The sequence below is a fragment of the Amblyomma mixtum genome, chromosome 3, assembly GCF_055824585.1.
Source record: "Amblyomma mixtum isolate Tamu chromosome 3, ASM5582458v1, whole genome shotgun sequence".
NCBI lineage: Eukaryota > Metazoa > Arthropoda > Arachnida > Ixodida > Ixodidae > Amblyomma > Amblyomma mixtum.
The window spans coordinates 215214880-215231963 of NC_143014.1; the positions used below are offsets into that span (position 1 = coordinate 215214880).

The 17084-nt window shown below is 51.4% G+C and overlaps 1 protein-coding gene across 2 annotated transcripts in view; it reads right to left on the reverse strand.

Annotated features, from left to right (window-relative positions):
- Positions 1-4972: 4972 nt before the first annotated feature.
- Positions 4973-17084, reverse strand: part of LOC149353650 (LIM/homeobox protein Lhx9-like) — a 54020-nt gene continuing 41908 nt past the window's right edge. For both annotated transcript variants that reach the window (XM_089582698.1, XM_089582699.1), the window contains exons 3-5: positions 10723-11123; positions 9466-9677; positions 4973-8990 (exon numbers count right to left, since the gene is read on the reverse strand). In XM_089582698.1, the coding sequence (XP_089438824.1) occupies positions 8778-8990; positions 9466-9677; positions 10723-11123 (826 nt within the window). In that variant the 3' untranslated portion in view covers positions 4973-8777. The remainder of the gene's footprint in view (positions 8991-9465; positions 9678-10722; positions 11124-17084) is intronic.

The following is a 17084-nucleotide window of genomic DNA, read 5'->3' on the forward strand; positions in this document are numbered from 1 at the left end:
CTTCCTGTGACGCAGTGTGCAGAAGAAGGTTAACCTGCTCGCTCTACTAAGGTTAGCTAACCTTGCCCTATGTTCTCTTCATGAGAGGGACAGGGGCAAAACGCGTGCTGGCCTCCTATTCAGGCCACCGCTGCAACCAAATGCATCTGAATAAAGGGGGAATTTGCTTGTTGCGTGTTTGGCGGAGCACATTACTCGTTCGTGTGTGCAAGGCAGCGAGATCTTGCGCAAACTTCATCTTGCAAGGAAGATAATGGTCACCAAAAAATATTGGTGTCACTTATAAGACGCAACTTTGGGGTAGTTCGTGCACTCTATTGTAGTGTTTCCATGGCGTGGCCCAAAAAAGAACGGGCGAAAAGGACACGGCACTTGCGCTAACCCCTTTTTTCTTTTCTTTCTGCGTTCTCTCTGATACTTTAGAGAAGACAGACAAACAGTGCAGGTCCATTCGTTACACGTGTTGGCGCTCTGCAACTGAGCTCAAATCTTTGCGTCGCTGTTGAATTTCATCTAACAGCCGTTAAAACGTTAACTGTAGGCGTAGCAGCGATTGCTACACTCTAAACACGAATACACCTATTTGGGAGTAAAATGGGGAGTAAGCTGTCCTCTAGCGCTAGAGGAGAGCTCACTTCCTTTTTACTCTTTTTGCTTACAGTGTATTAACATCACCATCGCCAGCCGGACTACGTCCGATACAGGACAAATGCCCTGTCCCACATCCTTCCAATTAATCCTGTCCCGTGACAGCTACGTGGCCATCTTTATCCTCAAACTTCCTAATCTCATTCACCCGCCTGTCTGTCTGACGCCCCCTGCTCCACTTGCCATTTCCTGGAATCCACTCCGTTATCTTAAGGGACCATCGATTATCTTGTCTCCATATAACATACCCTGCCATACGTTTTTCTTTTTGTTGACTTCGACTATAGGATGTCGTTAACTCGACATTCATTCCATGTCCCATTCCGCTCCCTTCCTGTCCGTTAACGTTGCACCAATCATTTTCCTTTTCATAGCTCGCTGCGCTGTCCTCAATTTATGCTCACCCGCTTTCGTTCCATACTTCTGCCTCATAGGTTAGCACCGGTAAGACGCAGCTGCGATATGTTTTCCTCTTGCGGGATATTGGTAAACTGTTACAGAAGTTCTGCATAGGTGCAAATACCACGAAATGAAAAAATGAAGCTTGTGACCGAAACGGCTCTCACGAAAGTAGAGGCCTATGTCCCAGTACTAATATTTACAGTCTTTGCCAACATTAACCAGAAAACCGGGTTTGCTCCTCAGCGGCTGCCGCGATGACTATATCGGTCTGATACGGCGAGCTCAGCTGACGGCAGCGTCAAGCCCTGGAATAGGGGCAACCGACCGCTGCGGAGATGGACTCATCTGACCGCATAAAAACACTTGCGCTAGAGCTAAATAAAGTTATTCTATCTTATCCTATCCTCAGCTGAATAGTGGCGCCCTTACGGCACCCATAAAGCCCGACAGGTCTCGAATAGTGGGGATAAGGGCTCTTTTTACTTTACACAGATTTAGAGCTTCAGAGGCGCCATTAAGTGCTTCGCTACAAGGCTTATGAACAAATCCCGTTAGTTTGTCACTTTTGGCGAATACGGTAGGTACGACCTTCGTCAAAAGTTTAGAGCCCAAGGGATGGGGGTCGCATGGCTCTATGCATCCCAGTGTTCCAAACATCTCTTGAGGGTGTAGACGTAACTCCATTCCTTCCTCCTCCGAATGTTACCCGACTTCCACGAACACTATAATAGAGCCCCAGTACACTGTTTAGAAGCTAACACCCTGGGCTCTAGTTTTGGCAAATGTACTCCAAACAAGCAGGTAACCAAAATCAAGCACGTATCCAAAGTTAAAGCCAGTTCACCGCCCCCCCCCCCCCCCCCCTCCCCTCCGAAATAAATCACTCCCTACGTGCCTGCGTATTATAGCCCCTTACACGCATGAGCAATGTGCTGGGGGTTGCGCTGTCCCGCAAAAGCTAAGCATTCAAAAAATAGTAAAAGGCTACAGTAATGTCGTCACCCGCGGCCGCCCCAGGCATACCCAACTGTGTAGTCTGCTACTTGTTACTCCCCTTTCTCTTTCATTTTTTTTATCCCCTCACCCCTTTTCCGCCCGTGTAGGGTAGCAAACCGATTATTCTTCCGGTTAACCTCCCTGCCTTTCCTCTTATTTCCCCTCGTCCTCCTCCTTGAGGCACCAATCTCGGTTGTTCTCGGGCGAAGTACGAGCTCATTCGCTGAATCAAGAATTTTCAGGACTAAAAAAAGAAGACAGCAAACATTCGCACCCAACAAATGCAGAAAAAGTTGCGAGAGGCCCGATTATTGGACCGCATATTAAGAAAATGAAATGCTCGGTAATTAAGCGACCGTAGAGCCCGCTTTTAAAGCAAGCGGAACTCACTGCACAGAGACAGATCGGAGCGCAAGGGGTACACGCGGACGCATACGGACCACCGCCGCTGCCTCGCACCGAGGCTCCCGTGGCGGGGTGCGCGAGGAGGACTGGGAAGAGGCGAGACAAGGAAGACGTGTCAAGCAGTTCCCAGGTTTTCACGTCCACTGCTTCGCGTGGGAGGATTTCCGAAGCAGCTCGCGAAGAGCGCCGGAAACCGCGAACTGCTTCGGAAATCCTCCCACGCGAAACGCACGCGCTCCGTTCGAGCTGTCCTTCCGGAAGAGGTGCCACTTGTAAAGCGGCCGAGACTGGCGAGGAAGAGTAAACGAAAAGGATGCGCGAGGGGAAGACGGCTTCATTGTCAGTTTCCTGCGCCGACTCTGCGAGACACCTTTTTCTTTTCTCTCGCTCCATTGACGCGCTCCCACAACAGGCTATACCGTATCCTTGAGTTCATACGCGCGGATGCGTTCGTGAACTTTGCGCGACCTAAACATAAAGGGTAGGTTACCAAATATTGCCCCTATTTTGTTCTTTCTTTTATGTATATATATCAAATCGATCACGTTGACCGCAGAAAGTACAGGTCTGATTTCCATTTTTTTTGTCCCTTCCCGCCGGCTTCTTTATCGAAACAGTTTCAGTGCAGTAAACTCCGAGCGATCGATGAATGTAAAGTCAAGAACTACCAACTCCATATATGTGCGCGTTAACTCATTACCGCTATAGCGTCATACCTTCAAACCGGAGCTTAAGGGTCTCCTTCAATTTTTGCCTCTATATAATTTACCGAGCTGAGCCTTGATAGAAATGAGTGAGGCGGGGGGACGCGGTTATGCTTGATTAGCTGTTTTCGTCAGCAATATTCCTTTCACAATTAGGATCCAAACTTTCTGTTTTGCTGGCTGTCTTTGCGTACGCGTTTACCCAAAATTATGCGAGGAAAATGCTCACCAGGCAAGAGGGAAGCAGGGGCACAGCTCCTATACGGTAAGACAAATCGCCAACCACGGCATTCTTGACCACAGTATTCATAGCACTCCCACAACTGAGAAAACACACCAGTGCAGCTACCAGTGAGGAGAAAAGTAACTCTACCTGGACAACGAATGGACAACCTCGACTTAGAACTCTTCGCATGGAATCATTCTTCTTCTATTCATTCTGGGTATTAGTTATACTGTGTGGCTTTGATCCTCGTATAATGTACACTATACTATGCAGTACACTACTTCTGTTAACTAGTTTCTTTTGGTATGATATCACTGAGAAACCGTTTATTAGTCTGGCTTAAAACTTTTCAAGACTTCGTTATGACGTCTCTTTTTGCGACGCTGTAAAATGACCAGTGTATGAAGGGCATGCGGCCTCGTCAGGCGGCTTTCATGACAGCTTTTTCTGCAGGCCTCCAGCATACTCTATCTTGCTCTTGATGCAAATGAACATCATTACAATTATTTCGCTGAGGAGGCCTTTGGCGAAACGGTTTCAGGGGCCGGGCGTCCATCGCGCACCTTAGTAACTGGTACACGGGGGCACCCCGTGGGATGTAAGCCTGTGCAATGTTGCAGCGTTGCAGTCTTGATTGCGTAGCTCTGTAATGGTCACATCCTCGCTGCTGCCGAAAGCGTTAGCTTTGCACCCGCACTCTCGTCATCAGTCAATCAGACCACGTGTGCTCTTCCCACTTTCAAGTTCGTATCCATTGAAGCTTTGCTATATTTGTTACGTGCACCGGTTTGCGAATCACGGGCGGGATTACTTTGTTATACGATCGCCAAGAATTTTTGGCTACGTAAGTCCATGGCATCGGAGGGGGTGTTTCATGTCGCTGCATGAGTGCTGCACTTTCGATAGTGCCGAGCGGAGAAGCTGTGCCGCTTCTAGGGTACAGCGCTGTGTTTGTCCTTAGATAATATCGGTACATCCACTCTCGTCAGCAGCCTGATGAAGCGTAATTGCCTCTTAGTTCCAGTAGTTGGATCAACGCTATACCAGGGTTGGCACAATATACCATGATTTTAGCGCAAGCATGGTGAGGCATGGCATGGCATGGTTTGGTATATGGTACGGTACGGTACGGTACGGTACGGTACGGTACGGTACGGTACGGTACGGTATGGTATGGTATTTGAACTTCCAAAGTCGCACGTGGGCTATTAGAGACGCCGTAGTGGCGTGCTCCGAATTAATTTCCACCACTTGATGCTCTTTACGTGCACTGACATTTCGCCTCATCGAAATGCGGCCGCCGCTGCGGGTTTGATCCTACGACCTTGAGTATAGCAGTCGAATACCAAAGCCGCTGAGCCACCGCTTCGTTAGAGGCGTCCTTGGGGTATATACGGATTCTGCTTCGTTGTTAAAGCTGCTCTCCATCACCACTTTGTCCCCCTCAGAACCCGAGTGCGCGTGGGAGGGTGAGGAAGGAAGAAGTTTCGCACTTTTTAATTTGTTCCTCTTAGCCACGTACGGACACAAACAGCACGAAATCAAATATCTCGCGAGGAGATTCGAGATGAAACGATTCAGACGCTGTGAGTTGAGCCAGCCTTGTGTTTTATTTTCTCGTCTCTCCGAGAGGATCGATCGACAGGCGACGGTCGAATGATGACGATATGTACACTGACAATGGTGGGCGGGCGTGTCGCGGGGGAACGAGCCCTTCGCGACAGTTTCACGCGCCGAGATCGCGAAGGACACGATGCCTTGCCTTTAAGAACACACACACACACACACTGCGCCACGGAGCCGTCTCGCGGCTCCGGCATGCGCCCGCAGGGCACACTCGCACTTTCGCGCGCGCACACACAAACACGCACAGACACACCAGATACAACGTTGCGCACACAGAGAGGATTGAGAAGCACAGAAGACAGAAAGAAGAGAGAAGAAAACATGTCCGGTGAGGCAACCCATGTACAGTTCTGGTTCGTCAGCAGACTTGTTAAGGCGTCTCTCTTACCGAGTTTAAAAATCGACACACCTGCTTAATCTCTTCGAGCAAACGATTAAGCACGAAAATGTCTGTCAGAAGTTGGTTTTGGGGAGCGGAATATTGTGATTGAGGCAATTTTAATGTTAATTAATGGACCCTTAGGTACAAAAACCTACACTGAGGACTACAAGAAACACCGTAGTGGAGGACTTCGGATTGTTTTCTGCCCCGTGTGGTTCGTTAACGCACACTGACATCGCACAGCACAAGGGTGTCTTTTGTAGTCCGGCTCCATCAAAATGTGGCCGCCGCCGACGGCATTCGCTCCCGCTACCTGTCCGTGCTGAGCAGCTGAACGCCGTAACCACTGAGCACCCGCCGTGGGTGCGTTGAAGCCACCAAATGCAGGAAAAACGAATTCACAAGTGCAGTTCAGGAACGACAAGTCTGCTGACGAGCGATACTTATTTTTCTCGCTGCACCACAGACAGAACACAAAGGGCGTTTCAGTGAACGCATCTCATCTTTTCCTACAAAAATGCAAGCGTATGAATTAAGCCCCGCGCGGCCATTTAACTCCTCTGAGTAGATGGATAAAAGAAGAAAAAAAGGTTAAGCCTACCTGGTACCAGGCAGCGTATTCGCCAACTGCAGCCTGTACAGCCACAAGGCATGAAACCACGGTGAATTGATCACGGTGACTGAAGATTGTCACAACGGCTTACCTAAAAGGGATAATAAATCCTCTTAAACGGCGTTATATGCCACTAAGCATCACGATTTGCGACCTAAAAGGGACAAAATGGGAAAAAATGAAATTAAAAAAACAATAAAATTACAGTACAGAGAGCGGAGTCGAACGGCCGACCTTCCATATGCAACACGTGCGACTAATCCACTGCGCCATAGCGGCGATGTCAAGCCGTCGTTCTGAATGAATATTTATATCCAGCCTTAATGCGGCTGCTACCTGCCGGTGGGCGGCGCTGTCATCGCTGGCTGTACCGGCTGCATTTGGCGAACACGCTACCAGGCAACATAAATGCACTGCACTGCTTATTTCTTATGATGCATTTTTTGGTTAGTAGCATAGCCGAAATCGCAATTATGAATTAGCATCGGGAAAAAACATTTAACCTGCCCCCCCCCCCCCCTCCTCTCCCCATTTCCATTTCATCTTTTGAGTTACCTGAAATTTTCGCCGGAAAACCTGGCGTGGACAGAGCTCACTTGTTAAAAATGCAGAAAAATGCTCACTGAATGGTTGCGCGGGACACAAAACTGAACATGATAACATTGAAGGGCGGCAGAACTATTTACAGTGAGATGAAAAAAGGATGCGGAGACAATGTACCGCCCGCCTCTTTGGTCTCGAGGTCTGAATGTCACAGTAGTCAGTGGCAAACGCAACGTTCCGTGTATAAAAAAAAATAAAAAATTAGGACTTGAGAAGGAAAATGGAAAGAAAGCAAAACAGCTTAAGGCTGAAAGCCGGGGATGCTTAGCCATGAACGCAACTCGTTAGACGAGCAGGCGACCAAAGTAATTTTCCTCCTTGCTTGGTTGGTTTGGTTTGGTTTGGTTTATGGGGTTTAACGTCCCAAAGCGACTAAGGCTATGAGAGACGCCGTAGTGGAGGGCTCCGGAAATTTCGACCACCTGGGGTTCTTTTACGTGCACTGACATCGCACAGTACACGGGTCTCTAGAATTTCTCCTCCAAAGAAATTCAGCCTCCTCCTTGCGTCGGTTACGATATTACGCCGCACCCGAAGACATGCATTTAAATCACAGTCTTTTCACCGCGACTTCATGCACGTATGATCGGCTAAACGCCATTACTCGACTGAAATTTTCGCTCTTACTGGCGTTCATACCTCCTCTGGTCAGCGGCCAGCTACGCAGTTAAGCAATGGAGAAACATAGTGGTGGCATTCTCTTGGGAGCCCTGACACTGTTAGAGGTTTCTAGCATGCCATGCGCGACACCGCGGCGCTCGCTGCGGTGACCCTGCTACAGTAGTCCATTCGTACGCGGCTTAATGAGGAAAAAAGCAATTAGCTAGCTATGCAGTATATATCACGTGCGGTTCCCGTCAAGAGCTTCCTCTTTACTGGCCTCAATCACTCCAGCGTTAGGAACGCCATGGAGAGGTCGAGCTAAGGGCCCTTCGTCTTAGCCTGCTTGCGCACGCTCAAGTTCGTGCTCAAGGGTCGTGTGCAAGATGGGCCGAGCTTAGGCGCGACGCAGATGAGCTCCAATATTCCTACTGCGTGCGTCGCCTCTGATCCATCCACTAACACACAGAGTAATTAGTCTACAGAGTTCCAGACGGGCTACCTAGCCATAATCTGACACATGCTTTACGTTACGCGCCTATAGTCTCACAGAGGAGGCTTGAAGAAGCTAATAGGAATTCCTTTGGCAACGTCGATGGAACCACGCTCGTTCTGTCCTCCTTTGTTACTACTTTACGGCGACGGAATTTGCGCGTTACCTGAATATATTCTTTTCGAAAAAAAAAAAATTGTTCTTCTGTCACACTGCTTTCCCACCCTACAAAGAACAAGCTCTCCTCACTACTCTCCTCCCCCTTCGTCTTGTCATCGAGAGCCGTAAAGTATGCACAGGCTTGACTACCTGGCTTCGGATGCAAGCCGTACACCTAATCCGGCTGCATCATGCTCTTTGGTGAATGTATTTTGCCACAAATAAATAAAAGCAATCGATGGCTTTTACCTCTATAGTTTGTCTACAGTTATTTTTCCGGTCATAAAACCTCACGCAGGAGTCCCCCTTTCCACGCAAGCAAAAAAAAAATATCCCGTTTTGTTTCGGTGTCTTATTAGCTTTTCACAGAACAAACGAAGCGTGGTCGCATAAGGGCTACATGCGTATATTAGTCACGGAAGTACTTGAGCACAACAAACAGCGGAGGAAAAAAAAAAAGAACAGGAAGTACTTGTACACGCCGCAAGGATGTCTTGACGCCGGAAACTGCGAAGACCTTTGAACAGGCTACACGCGACGGGATTTCTACACATCTCTTGTCATCACGTAAACGCTTGCGTCACACACAGTTCTCTGCACAAGTCATTTGCAGTCCGTTGCGCACAAGCGCAGCAGTCCGAGGAATGAGGTCCCATGATTTGGGATCTGGAGACACGTTTTGGCGTAAAACGCACATGAGGAAGCGTCCCGCAGAAAGGTTCTTGGGTGGCAACGTGCGTCGCAACTCGAGGCGCGAAAGGTCCTTCGGTGTGACCTTTGCAGCAGTGTATACTTTGCAGAGGTGTCTCGAGGTGGCGCCCATATCTTCGCTGCCTGCCCAGGCGCGTGGGTCGAGATGATGATGTCTTGATGAGAAGAACGAATGCGGTCAATAAATAGGTACTTTAGCCCCGGGGCCATCAAAAGAGCTCCTGGAAGGACCCCAGCGACTCCTGCGATGCCGTCACCACGAGGGTCGTTTGAGCGTTGCTATAATCCAGGGGTGCTCCGGGACTTGGTTCCGAAAATGAGCTTGTGCCTCCTGGACTGCTAGCCGGAAGAGAAGTCGTAGGCTGCTCTTGCTGACGTAGATTGTTCCGCCGCCACTTTGCCCGGGCGTTCTGGAACCAGACCTGCAACGCACAAAACAAAAAGTAAGCTAAACAACCTTAGCTGGTGCCGGTGCCATGATAGAAAGTATAGGAGCAAAAAAATACGTGTAGTTGTTTCTAACCGTGAATAGGTTAGATTTTTGCCTAACAATGGCCAGAAAACTTAAACCCGAAAGAGTCGTAGGTACACGCAAGCGATTACACGTGTGTCTATGTATATGGCTAAAAACTGAATTAATAACTAATGCTAAGCTGAGGTGCTTCTTTACACATCCTTTTCAAGGGCCTCAACGCTTCATGGCGCGCATGCAACCAGCAAAACGTAAGGCAGATAGCAAAGGCAGGAAGTATTTAAAATTCAGGCCCTCCGCCAAGAGCGCACTTATCCTTATGTTTGTTCGTACACAGTTCTTCGTTAATATACATCTCGACACCTTAGCCCTGACCGCTTTCTGGAAGACATATCTACGTTCCGGCAGTCCGCCGAATCGCGTACCTGGAGAACTCTCTTGGAGAGCCCCGTTTTTTGGGCAAGCTGCTTGAGGTCCTTGGCATCAGGATTCTGATTGATGGCGAAGTATGACTTCATGGTCCTCAGCTGGTGATGCTTAAATGAGGTCCGCATACGTTTGGTGCGTTGTTGCTGCTGCTGTTGCTGCTGCAGCATAGATGAGCCGTTGCTGTCCAGGCCGGCCAGATCCTGGAGCCCTGCGCAGCCCAAAGCGGAAAATTAATCACGTAAGCTGCAATGCAGTGAAGCGAACGAGACCAGAGCGCACGCACTGTAGTCGCGCGGCGAACAGGAATGAAATGGTCCAGTATATTTATCGCATGCACTGCTCCCTTTTTTATCCTCGAGCTTCTGGCTGTCTTCCGTGTTACTTTAGGCGCATTCGACGCTCGCATGTCCTATATATGCACAAGCACTCTAAGTGGTGTTGGACGTGTCTCCCTAAAGCACTTACCTATATACTCGCAGCAGCGATACTCTGCTTTTGCTGCGGTTTATTGCATTGAAGAGAGTGTAGTGTACCTTTCTAGGTTTTCACCACAAGGCTCCTGCTCTGAACTGCACGCGCACACGAAGCTTACATGGACGAACGGAAGACTCGAGTGCAGACAAAGGAAAACGCTCTCGCATAACTATAAAAGGTACGTGAACTCAACTCGTTCGCCCAACCCTGCGTTTTTTCGTCCTGTATGATTGATGACGAAAGGTTCAATACTCGCTCGACGGCGCAGCTTCATCGTACCTGTGATTTCCGAGAATCGCAAACGAGGGCCAGTGGCACTGGAGCTTCGCTCATGTCTACACTCCGCACTAAACTGAGGACGACGATAATATCACATATACCGGCGCGCCGGGATTATACAGAAGCGTACATAGTGATCCAACATTTGTCCTTCAAGGCATTTGTGAATTGGTAACTCAGCGGCCGTGGGCGGTCGCCCAGGCGGGCCGGCCGTGTTCTGCGTCCTCGCCTTAGCATGGTAATGTGCACGTGCATCCGCAGTCAGAAGTTTATGGAACACAATTTTAGCCAAGAAATTTAAATCATTTGCATCCAGAGCGCGTTCATCGAGGTCCAATGGTGCATTGTGTAATCCGCACACGAAGACTGATGCAGCATACATGCAATTCAGGCTCCGAGCGAAGACGGCGACGAAAATAAATTTTCTCTCTAACACTGTTTTCCATAAGCTTTTGACTGCGGCTGTTCAGCGGGGGTTGAGCAAAGCAGCAGCAGCGTACCTAAGTGTGGCGGACCCTCGGGCAGGTCTCCGGGCTTGCGCTTTCGCGGCCGGCCCTTGCGCACTCCGTAGGGCCCCTGCGGAGGCACGTACGCGGGGCCCTGCGCCAGCGGCGGGCTGCAGGCTCCGGCCGCGCCGCCTCCACCGCCGACGTCGTCGTCCTGCAGTAGCGGCGGCGGCGGCGGCAGTCCGGGCTGGCATCCTTCGGCCAACAGCTCGAAGTGCGTGCGGCAGTAGACGAGGTTGTCGCGCAGGCCGAAGTGGTCGCCCTGGGCCAGCGCCGCGTTGCACCAGGCGCAGGTGAAGCAATGCAAGTGATACACCAGGTCCCGGGCCCGCATCACCAGCTCCGAAGCGAAGATGCCCTGCTGGCATCGGGCGCAGCGCTTCACGGCGAACAACCTGCGCGACCAAGGGACAAGAGGAAAGTTTAACCATCTTCTCTTTGTTTGTAGCCGAGCTACTGCAGTCCTTGTGAATAAAACGTAACCTTTCCTAGTCTGCGAGTGTTCGGACACGCTGAAATATATTTGCACCACCGCACTCGGTCACTGAGCGCTGGTGCTGCACTGCGTCACCTGTGTCAGCACGCTTAAGTCATGCTGTAGAACGCTCGTAGAAGCCAGTTTACTGCGTCGTGTGTACGAGCATGTTGAAACCGCATATGTAGTGTGCTAATCAAAAGCATCTCGGAATTCAAGAAAAAAGGAATGATTCCGAGTGCGGTGTAGCAGCTCAAAGAACTGAACGCCAGTGGAACGCTGACCCATATACATCCGGCGGAAAACCCTCTGGTCCAGGAATCTCTCATTTAGAAAGAAAAAAGAAGCACGCAGCTTAAAGAGAAGAACGCGACAGCTCGCAAGGCGATAAGCGGCGCAAAGAGGAAGGTACTCGAACCTCGTTCCGGTGGCCCGCAGCCCTGTGCGCGGCGCTCCTAATGACCCCCGCGCCGTCCGGTACGCGACTAGCCCGCGCTGAGAGCAACAAGGCAGCTCGAGATGAATGTCGACACGGCGTTCCTGGGGTGCGCGTGCGCTTACACAGGCGCCGCTTCTCGAACCGGAAGCTGCTATCTCTGCCAGTAGGAACTTGCCTCCGGTTCAATTTCAAACAGCGGAGACGGAAGTCCGGGAGCCCAGCTCTAGCAGTTTTCGACTTCAGTGCGCGTATCCTGCCTCTGTCGTGGCGTACGCGAGCCCAATTAAGCGGAGCCGACGATTTATATCTTTCTTTGTTTTCGCTGTAGACATATCGTTCCCCGCTCATTGAGCTGCGGTGGAACGATAGCGCCGCGCCAAGCGCAGGCGTGCGTTGACTGGTGGCTGAGGCTTCGTGGCTACCGCCGGCTCCTACTATACGCATGAGCGCCGGAACGCGGCTCATTGTAAGTATAAGTATTATGAGGACAACGGAGTCTCTGCAACCTTTCGAACCTTTACATTCAGTGTCGCTGGGCGATGTTCAGCGTAAACTGACCGTGGTCGTGAAGTTATACAGTTACACAGCGTTTTGATCCATAGACAATGAAATGGAACTGAACGCATATGTTCCTACAGCGCCGGGGTGCTTCCCTTCGAACTGTTCACACCCATGTACGCGGGCCAGAGTAATCTAGCAACCATGCGTACGAACATCATCGAGAACTCTTTCCAGCAACAGTTTCCTTGCCGAGAGACACTGTTGTAATAGTAAGCTAAAGTGCTGGTGAAACCAGAACGGCTCTCTTTATCGGGGGCACGTCCGCTGATCCCTACGCTAACGCCATTGTCACTGACTCGACCTGAGACCCAACGATCGGGACCGTTCTTATTTAACTGCAAAGGAGTCGAAGAAAGCACTTTGCGTCTAATCTCTTCTTGGTCTAATCTAATCACTTCTGTGTCTTTCTACGCTTCCCACCCAGTATGGCCAGCATTGCCATTCTGCACTCTTTCAACTAAAACCTAGTCCTTGTAAAACCAACCTCAAGAGAGCCAGCGTTTTGCTGTTCTTACAATCTTTGACTCCACTTATTCGCTGGACCTACGCGCGACTCCCATAACGAAAGGAAGCGCTGCTTTCTTCGCAGCGCTAAAATGTGGCTACCTAAATGTACAGAAGTACGCAGGGAGTAATGCGCTCTTTGCGCACCTGCATGCCCGTATGCCCTAAAGAGAGTGCACGACAGTAAGAGGTGGGCTCCAGCTTCAAGCGCACTTCCGCTAAAATGTACCCCCGAAAGCAACAGGGGAAAGCCGTTCATAGCCGACAAGACAGAGACACACTTCAGCACCGGATAGCCGCTGACGCGCAAGGGATGCACCCCGCGCTCATGAGATAAGAAAGAGACGTCGCCTGGGCCCTCTCGACGACAAGTTAGACTCGCCGCGCCATTGTCTCCGGCAGCAGCGAAGCGGGAGGACCCTCGCCACAGGAGCGCATCCCGTGGAAGAAGACAGCGGGAAAGATGCGACCGCGACGCGACTCCCGCGGCGCGAAAGGTCCGCGTACGCGGGGAAGAAAGAGAAAACGGCGACACTCTCGAGGCTCCCGCCTTTTCTCTTTCTCTTCTTTTTTTGCCAAGAGAGGCTTCATCAGGCTAACACACAAGAGCTCTGCGAGCGAGGACGCTCGGCTCCTCAAAGAGCGCTCGCTGCGAGCGAGCCGGTGTGCGGCGGGAGCGGCGTCCGTGGCTGCCAGAAGGGAGACGACCCAAAAGCGCGCCCAGGCAAGAGGGCGCCAAGACGAGCTGCCGCTCAGTGCGCCGTCATTAGGCAGCTCAAAAGAACAGCAGCATCAGGAGGGTGGGGAGAGGGGGTTACCCCGAGCGCTCAGATGGATGGCAGATTGGGAGACACAAAAGGTTGGCAGCCGCCCGCGCGCGTTGAGAGCTCCTCTCGCGAGGGCGCTTGGGCTCGGCAAGACGCTGTCCTCAAACTGTCTACATCGCTTCCAGCCCGAGGCGGCGAGCGAGGCACCGGGGTACGGGCAGCAGCGCGCACGTGCAGCAATGATCCGTTACCGAAGGGGGGCGGGGGGCTACCTCTACAATAGGCGGCGTCGCACCGCTGCGACAACCCCGCTCTCTCTCTCTGGGCCAAGGTGACGGACCGCCTTGCTTCGTCGCCGTCGCCGCTGGCGTTCTTGTTTTGCCGCAGCCGTCATCGCGGAACACGGTTGCGCAAGCCGCGTTACGCCAGCTTCTGCGGCCACAGCCATGACGCCTCACTAGCTGGTCATGGCTGTGCCGAGCGCCGCGTGACTTGATACTGCAAGGAGGCAGGGCAGCGATGCACTGCCTGGATGGCGCCAGGGCTGAGAAGTGTGCTGTGCCGAAGCGCTAGTTGCAAGTTTCAGTTCACGTCGCTTACCCTGAGCGTGTAGAAACCGCTGTCGAGTGAAGGGTGTATGTGCTATCGAAGGTTTCTCACGCAACAGCTTGATTAAGGACTTTCCTTCTTTTCGTCATATTAATTAGCAGGGGGAATCAACAGCTTTGGCCGTTTCTCAGAAGTCCTGTTGGATATTATCCTGAAAAGGCTTGCAAATCAAGTTGTTTCGTGGCACAAAATGAATGCGTTAGTAGTGTAGTCGCACTAAAGGACAGTAGTGAAGTCGCACTAAAGGACAGCCAGAGATGTAGGAGGGCGTAGGACACGCGCTTGTTTTGTGCCGCTCGTCCTTTGTGATGGCACTTAAGTGTGCCTTAGCACATTTTAAACTCTATTACTTCATCTGCTAACAGCTCCTAATTTTTAAAACAAACTCTTTGAAGATACCTGCGTCATATTTAGACCTTTAAAATGTCACAGCCAAAAACTGCTGGCAACCAGCCATCGCTACGCCTTTTATGCTGATGATGGTGATTTCCGTCATATTCTGACCAGGCATGAAGGAGTCACCCCGGGCGTTCATTTGCAACTTGCCAGAACATCTACTCTGTCCTTGCTTTCGTCTTCACGTGCATGCTTGTGTAACGCCCACACAAGGCCGCCAGACATTACCATGGTGGGTGGTTCAGCAAGGCGTTCCTAAGTGAAGGTTTCTTTTTGCTGCTGCTCCCGAAAGTTTTTTTTTTTTTTTTCACTACGTGCGAAAGGCCCCAAGCAAAAGCGTCGTTTCGAAACCCTTTCGTGCACCATCCGCCTCTTTCCTTTAATTATTGCCTTTTTGCAGACACAGTAGCCGAGCAAGCAGGTTAGATATGCCACCAGCGATGATTCTTGTGGCCACCCACGTCACAGACTTGGCGATACAAGTGCTCTGCAAGCGTGTGCCCACGGAAAAGGGCCGCGTTGACATACCCAATACGAGGCATGCTTCCGTTCAGAATGCACCTTCTCGACCCAAGGCAACAAAAGGACAGCACCTAGGATACATCGACAGGAAGCCGTGCAAAGGTAGAAGCCCTGGCGAATTACGTCTCGTTAGCGACGCACACCGGACGCCGGCCTCCCACGCAGCTCTGCCATGTACACAGCGGTGATCACCTGGGCGCACCTTTCGCCAAGGGCGCCCGCAGCGTCTCACCTCGACACCATGCCGGGCCTGGCGGGTCGTCCGGCGCGAGGGATCCGCCGATAAAGACAGCAAAGCCGCGGGCGATCCTCAGCTAGAAGGGTCAACAGAGAGGGGGAGTCTAGCCGCTCGGCGCGCGGGAGGGCCTGCTCCGAAAAGGGACTCGCGCGCAAATGAGGAAGAAATCGAGGCTCAGGGCCCCGCACAAAAGGAGAAGGCACCAAGACCTGAGTGCGCGCACGGGCGCGCGCACACAGCGAGCGTCGTCGTCAGGTGGACAAAGAGTGCCTTTCCGCGGCCGCCCCCTTATGCGGGCAGCCGTAAACAGGGTCGGCTCGAGGAGGCGCGAGCGGGGGCCCCTCTGCCATGATGAACGGTCGTAAAAGGGATGCTGCCCATGATGGGCGCAGCGTGCGTGCACAAAGAGCCCTCGATGCACCCAGGGTCTCCTCGCAGCGTGCGCGCCCCGCTTCCCCTCGCGACTTTCCCACGGGGTGGCTTCTCCAGCGCGTCGTTTACGAGCGGCCTGATGTCTTCGTTATAGCGGCGCGCCGAGAAGTGCCGGGCGCGGTACCCGTCCGGTCATTACGGGTTCCAGGAAGCGGCCAGTTTGTTGGTGGTCAGCGAGTGCATGATGGGCGCTGCCGTTCGCTCGGTGGGGGGAGGACGGGGAAGCACGCGGACCCGAGTCGGCTGCGCGCTGCTCCTGTGCGCTCCTTGGTGTTCGCTCCTTGCGCTAATGGAAATGGTGCCACAGAGCGCTTACAGAAAGAAATGGCATTCCAGTACCTTGCGGAGAAAGTGACAAAAGCAGAGATTTGGAAGTGATTCGTGAGGAGGAGAGTTGAGGGGGACTTATGCACACGGAAACATGAAGAGTGCAAGGAGTTCGTGCTAATGCAATCGTGTCACGTGTTAATGTTAACGAAGTAGCAAGACAGCCGAGCAGCGTTTTGCCTTCGTGTGATACAACTGGCATCCACGCAGGATCGCCTTTCGCTCCTGAAGGTGACAGCGATAGCGGTCACGAATAAAAACCATTATATATGTGACTGCGAGGAAACTGAAGCTGTTTTGATTCAAAAAGAGAGTATAGTTGAGTTTGCGATGGGTGCTTTGCAGACAAGACGGCTTCTGTTACCAAAGTGTAAATGTGTGGTAGTAGTGGAAAGAAAAGAAAACATTTTTGACGACAGAAGCGGATGCATTATGACCACTTTGTACCGTAACCACGAGCCTCGAATAAATAATGAAGCCATAATATTTCACAATCCCTGGTCCGAGGTCTCGTATCTTGCACTTCTCAATCGCACTAATTACAGTTGTAAGCACACTTAACGTGCGTTTAAGTACAAACCAGACCACTGTGCTCCTGAAAGATAAACTGTGCTGCTGCGTCAAATATGCAAGGCATATGCGAGGAAGAAAGACCCTGGAAATCCATTTATTTTCACTCCGCATTCTTTCTGTCATGAAGCCTGTCGCTAAGCCAGTTAGTGTCCCTTGAGTTCGACTGACCATCGCCAGCCAATCGATTTGAATAGTTGCCCAGTACGTTGCAGCTTAGGCATGTAAAGGCTGTGTACAGGGCCGATGAAGAAAACTGACAAGGGAAATGAGAAAAAAAAAAAAACTTCCCGTCACGTCTTTTTTTTCTCCACGTGTGTTTGCTCACAGCGGCACGTGCCACATATGCGGCCGCTGAGGGAAAATAAATGCGGCGAAAGAACTGCATCTATATACGACAGCTTTGGAACGGGCTCAGATAAGCCTCTCCATGTGCGCGTTCTTATACGCGTTGTTTACGTTATTGTTTCACTTTTCCTGTCGATACGCGCAATGCGCATCGACAGGAAACCTGTA